Source organism: Trichoplax adhaerens, genomic scaffold (assembly GCF_000150275.1).
Source record: "Trichoplax adhaerens TRIADscaffold_4 genomic scaffold, whole genome shotgun sequence".
Classification (NCBI taxonomy): Eukaryota; Metazoa; Placozoa; class Uniplacotomia; order Trichoplacea; family Trichoplacidae; genus Trichoplax; species Trichoplax adhaerens.
This window is the reverse complement of record NW_002060946.1, coordinates 1643059-1649086: the sequence shown is the minus strand read 5'-3', so window position 1 is coordinate 1649086 and position 6028 is coordinate 1643059. Positions and strand designations below refer to the sequence as shown.

General features: G+C 34.1%; 1 protein-coding gene across 1 annotated transcript in view; it reads right to left on the bottom strand.

The window, feature by feature from the left end:
- Positions 1 to 5709, bottom strand: part of TRIADDRAFT_55310 (uncharacterized protein) — a gene marked incomplete at both ends in the record, with an annotated part of 7045 nt that extends 1336 nt beyond the window's left edge. Inside the window, 11 exons of the mRNA XM_002111337.1 lie at positions 45 to 90; positions 169 to 312; positions 484 to 555; positions 648 to 834; positions 942 to 1006; positions 1086 to 1248; positions 1330 to 1444; positions 1548 to 1803; positions 1908 to 2162; positions 2472 to 2714; positions 5197 to 5709. Coding sequence (XP_002111373.1) covers positions 45 to 90; positions 169 to 312; positions 484 to 555; positions 648 to 834; positions 942 to 1006; positions 1086 to 1248; positions 1330 to 1444; positions 1548 to 1803; positions 1908 to 2162; positions 2472 to 2714; positions 5197 to 5709 — 2059 coding nt within the window. The remainder of the gene's footprint in view (positions 1 to 44; positions 91 to 168; positions 313 to 483; positions 556 to 647; positions 835 to 941; positions 1007 to 1085; positions 1249 to 1329; positions 1445 to 1547; positions 1804 to 1907; positions 2163 to 2471; positions 2715 to 5196) is intronic.
- Positions 5710 to 6028: the final 319 nt, after the last annotated feature.

Genomic DNA, 6028 nt, shown 5'->3' with positions numbered 1-6028 from the left:
TACGCTATTTTCAATTAAATCCATTAATATTACCATTTTTCCACCATGTTCGAGAACTCCAGGTGCATAATGCGCCATCGATGGAAACGCCTGTAAAACGTAGATATTGTACTCGTATAGCGCAAGTTATTACAATTAGAGTAGTGAGCATTTAAGTTATTAACTGACCCATGAATAATCTATAGATGACCCTTCGTCTTCCGTTTTATTGGTACGTCTGGTTACTTTAGTTTCGTGATTGCCATGAACGTCAGAATTATCATTACTAGTATTAGCTCCAAGTTCTAATTCCAAATCACGATCTGCATCGTTCTATTAAGTTATTGAAAGTACTCCATTAAGTACTATTAGTAACCACTCAGACACTCAGACAGTATGTGAACTTTGGTGTAAATTTTACAGATTATAGATTAAATGGCACTTAACTCTACGATATTAGCGTAATTATACTAAAAAAGTTACGTTCAAGTTCGTAGTGCTTACTAAGATATCATATTGGTAGGTTTTATCTTGTTGCATTATAGCCTGGTGTAACACGTCAGGATGATTCCAAACCTGAATTATAAGTATATCGTGATTTAGCAGCCGTAGGGCCTGTAAGTCAGAACAATACATCTTAGAGTTTATGAGATACTGTACATACGTACTTTATACAAGACAGAAAAGGCTAATAAAACGTTAGCGCCAATCTTTAAGCTAATTTTGGTCCAATTTTTTTTAATTACACATTCCATGAAAGTACTATATAGTTTTTCTTGGATAGGTGACATCCTAATCAGTAAAACGTATTCCTTCTTGGGTAATAAAGCGTCTTTTAATATTTTTTGGCTTCGCCTTGTGTTTATGGCAACAATTGGACGGAAATAAAATATTATTCAGTATACACATACTTAATCAATAATATAAAAACAAAATACTCAATAGTACGACTACAATAATACCTTTGTACAAAGCCTTTTAACATTTTCTGTAAAACGTACGATCTGAACCTCATTTTTTTAATGTCCTGTAATCATATGTACAAACATTATTAATGAAACTTCCAATGTTGATTTCTGATCATGTTAATATAATAGTATGCATACATTTGGTGTACTATCAACACATTCGCCGTTAGCTATAGGTCGTTCAAACATGTTAGAAAATTGTTTTTTATCACCGAGGTAGTTAGGTCTAACGAAATCCACCATACACCAATATTCTATTAGATTATTTTGTATCGGATAGCCTGTTAAAACTATTCGACGTCTGTTTGGATTAAGCGATAAAAAAGAATATTTACTCAACCACGCGCTATAATGCGTACGGTAGTGAAATATTGAAAATTACTTTGTCTTAATTTCTTTTAAAGTCTTCGTAACAGAAGTTGCTGCATTCTTCAAGATATGCCCTTCATCACATATTACTAAGTCTGGGCCCGGATCTGATAATGCAAGACGAATATCTACGGAATTTACCAAAATAAGTATCATGAGAGTTAGTAGGTGAACTAATTAAATAATGGATATACGCGTATAACTAATTAAAGATATTATTAAAAAACTTACCCTTAATGTATTGCGATTTTTCTTCTATGAGATCTAAATCGGCAATTTCCATACTGTCGGGAGAAGCAACTTCCTCTCCCTTCTTTGTGTTGTTTTGATATGCTGACATTGTCATTAATATACGGTACATATCGTAGCCAATAATTAGGACACCTCCAATATTTCGCCATTCATTAATGATATTAGCTCTATCTTTTAATGATTTGCAATTACTGCTGATTTGGTAGACCTTAAATGGGCGTTGGTAATTGAATTTCTGTAGTAGAAAGAAGAAATTAAAGTGAAGATTGTGCATGTACAATATTGCATTCATACGTGCTCTACAACATAATCGCTACAGCTTTATCGAGATCTCCTTACAGAGAAAAGAGCGGAGGTAGAACTTGGCAACCAGTAATTTATTTCATTTAGCCAGTGATCTAGAGTAGATAGAGGTACAATACATAAAACACATTTTGCGCTTAATGCACGTAAGAAGATTTCGATGAAAGCAACAACTTGTAACGTCTTTCCAAGACCCATTGAATGGGCTAAAATACAGCCCAAGCCGTCACTTGTTCTGTAGCGCTTAAAAGATTCCACTACATTGTTAAATAGAAACTGGATACCTGCCACCTATCCAATGATCGATAGTTAAATTATATATTAACCCATAGGATGTCATTTATTCAATATTAGAATTCATCAACAACAAATATAACGACGGCAAAGTACAGTATAGCTTAATGTTTGTTGTTATATCGCTAAAGACTTATATGACCTAGAGCAGAGAGACTGCTATATCATTAATAGCGTTTAAGAGTTTCATTAATCTTTATTGAAGATGAAAACCATTTAAGGTCACGAATACGAGAAAGTTGATATGTAGTATGCAATTACTAGGTAAGCAATTATGCTATTTACACATGTGATATAATTGATTACCTGATGAGTTTTCAAAATAGGAATTAAATGAGGAGAGATGCAAATATCCGTCTCAGAGGCGGGGCGATTAACATTAATTATTCCACGACTTGGGGGAGGCTTACGAAGAGTTAAATAACTTTTGTAGACGTCATCAGATAAAAGCTCTTCGTCATCGGAACTAAGACTATAGCAATCAGCGATGTTTTCTTCTTCTCCAGGACGATCACTATCTTTAATCTTCAAATTGTCAAAAAGTGGATCCTGTCATTTTTTATTATAAAACGAAAATTTCGTAACTATTCATTATTTAGTGTTAGCAGAGAGGGTAACTCATAATATAATCGTTGTTTTTGATAAATGTAGATCTGAATTTTTTTACTTCTAATAATTTTGATAAGTGCTTAATACCGATATTGCGTGTAGTATTTGCTTGCAATGAAAATTTATTGCTATTGTATTTCTAGAGTATACTGCATAATAAGAATTATGGAGCGAAATCGTGCTAGCTACTTCAATAAGATGACGATTACCGCTATCTAAATTTTTTTTAAATATACTTTATTATACTGTAGTTATAATCAATAAATACAGGATTCTGATTGTGTCTACTCTACAAAACAAAATGAGTAGGGTTGATCAGTATGGGAAAGTATTAGGACTATTAAATGATATAAATACACCATTTTGTACTGTATTTTGCATGAATGGTTTACTTTCTATGCATCTCGTTTAATATATCATCGATAATTATAATCTTATTGGATTCTCTATTACAGTATAGCATATCTACGGTAATTTTCTCTGAGGATACAGTTCAAAGATTTTCTGTATTACGAAATGATTACTTGCTAGATATATATTTTAATACAGGTTATGTTTCATAGTTGAAAGAAATATCGTCAACCATCAACAATAAAATAATACGACGAGTATTCGCTACATTGATAGAGAACTAAAGTATTATCGATGAATTCGAATTTAGGAGTACAGATTGATTTTAAACTTTAAAGATGGCAAGATTAAAATGCAGTAGGATTGGTGTATGAGTTGGAGTCTTGGCTAGCATAGCCTTTAAAGGATCACTTAATGTTTAAAATGGCATCAAAATAAATCGATTAAGCCTTTTACATATTAACCCTGTAAGTTTCAAGATATTTGTAATTCTTCGTTACTTGAAGTATGCGTGAGGATCATTAGATTAAATTGAAGATCTTGGGATAGGATTGAAAGTACCGACAGAATGAATAGGTTCGGTTAGTATGATTCTTTACAATTGGTTTATGCTTTAATAAAGGTAACTCGGCTAAGTTCAAGATTTTTCAAGATTAGTCAAAGTGATTGTATTGATATCGTATGAGGAAAATTCGATTGAGTTGATGATCTTGGGAGAGGATTGTACTGATGGAATGAGTGGTTAGGGTAACTAGGGTGAGTGAGATTCTTTACCGTTTGGGCTAGGCTTTAAAGGGATGCAGATTATTAAGTTGAAGATCCTTCAGGACTAGTCGCAGCGATGGTATTAATCGATATTACTCATGATTCTTGACTACATTTGACCTAAGCATGCGGATAATTGGATTGAATTGAACATTTATGAATAGGGTAAATGAGATGAGCGATAATTCTTTACTATTTGGGCTACACTTTAGGTACTTAAAGGTATTTGGACTAAATGAAGATCCTTCAGGACTAGTCAAAGCGATTGTATTGATTGGTATTATTTATGATTCTTGACTATATTTGACATAAGCATGAAGATAATTGGATTGGTTGAACATCTATGAACATTGAACATAGCTTAGATGAGTGATGATTCTTTACTGTTTGGGCTAGACTTGAAGGTATTTAGACTACATTTAAAATCTTTCAAGGCTAGTCAAAGCGATTGTGTTCATGGAATAAATAATTAGCCTCACCAAGATTGCTTATGATTCTTTACTATTTGACCTCATGCGGGAAACATTGGATTGAATGGATGATCATGATCATAGGAGGGGATTGTATTGATAGGATGAGCAGTTAGTATAACTAATGAACTTGATCTGGATTCTTTACTATTCGGGCTAGGCTTTAAAGGTATTTAGATTAGGTTGAAGATGCTTCAGGACTAGTGAAAGCGATTGTGCAGCAGTGATTGTTACTGTTTATGATTCTTTGCTAAACTTGACATAAATATGAGGATAATCCGATTGAGTTGCACATCTTTGGAGAGATGGTACTGATGGAATGTATACGCATAGTTGGAATAACTAAATTAGATATGATTCGTCGCTTTTTGCCTTATGCATGAAGGTACAGTATTTCGACGAAATTGAAGGTGTTTCAGGACTAGTTAAAGCGATCGCCTCGATGAAAGGAGCAGTTAGCCTGATATTGTTTACGAATTTTTTTCGTATGTGACGGTGAGGATTCGTCCAAGCGATCGTATTGATGGAAGAGGCATTGCATTAAGTGATCTATCTACAAGACTGCTTATCATGATTAATGTTGATAATTATACTATAGCTAATGGTATACGTGATGGCATTAAGATTGAATAAGATATGTTTCAAAGATGAGCTAAAGTGATAGTATTAAAAGAGAGAATGATGGGCCTAAGTAAGAAAAGAATGATTAGCGTATGATTCTTTCTGTTGGGCCGTGTAGGACGATTATTGGAAGGTAGGTGGATAGAAATATGAAAGAGTCCGGTATCAAAATGGAGTCTTGTTGGTGTCATTGTGTGTACAATACAGTATTCTACCTGTTTTCGCCCACTTTGGTCGATAAGTTGATTGATCTTTTGGAGATAGAAAGTTTCATGTTTTGGTTTGTTGTTGTTATGGCTATTTCTGTCTTTGCTACAACTATCAATAACAGCGGCGTAAGAACTAGCGGAAGGATTGGTTACGCTTGAGCCAGAGTGGACCACCGTTTTGCTATCTTGCGATGATTTGGATAATGGATAGATTACTTCTTGAATTTCCTCTTCATCACTACTGCTATCGAGAATAATAACAGGATTGGAGATCGAGGTACCCACTGGTGTTGATTGATCAGCAGTATCAGATGTATAACAGGATGGATCATTGATCAAACCTAATCGAATTAGTCGTTGTTGCTCTTCACGTTGTGCTTGTAACACTGGCTGGTTAAGAGTGTCAAAAGATTGAATTGGTTGTATTTTTTTGCGTTTGTTTAGACGATCCCTGAAGAAGGATGGATACTCGAGAGTACCATTTAAGGGTTCATAGGTTAATGGATATTGTCTTTTCATGTTCTCCTCTGTATCACTCTATCTATCGTTCTTCAAACGATGGAAAAAGTCCAGTGGAATAGGGTATAAGTTGAAATAGATTTGCAACTACTTTGAGGCCTGTTGACCGATTAATATGAAATTGTAGTGACTTCTTGACGGTCAATTATGCAGTTTTAGTTTGGATGGATTGCAACCAACTTGATTGGATTTGCAACTACTTTGAGGCCTGTTGATCGATTAATTTGAAATTGTAGTGACTTCTTGACGGTCAATTATACAGTTTTAGTTTGGATGGATTGCAACCAACTTGATTGGATTTGTAACTACTTTGAGGCCT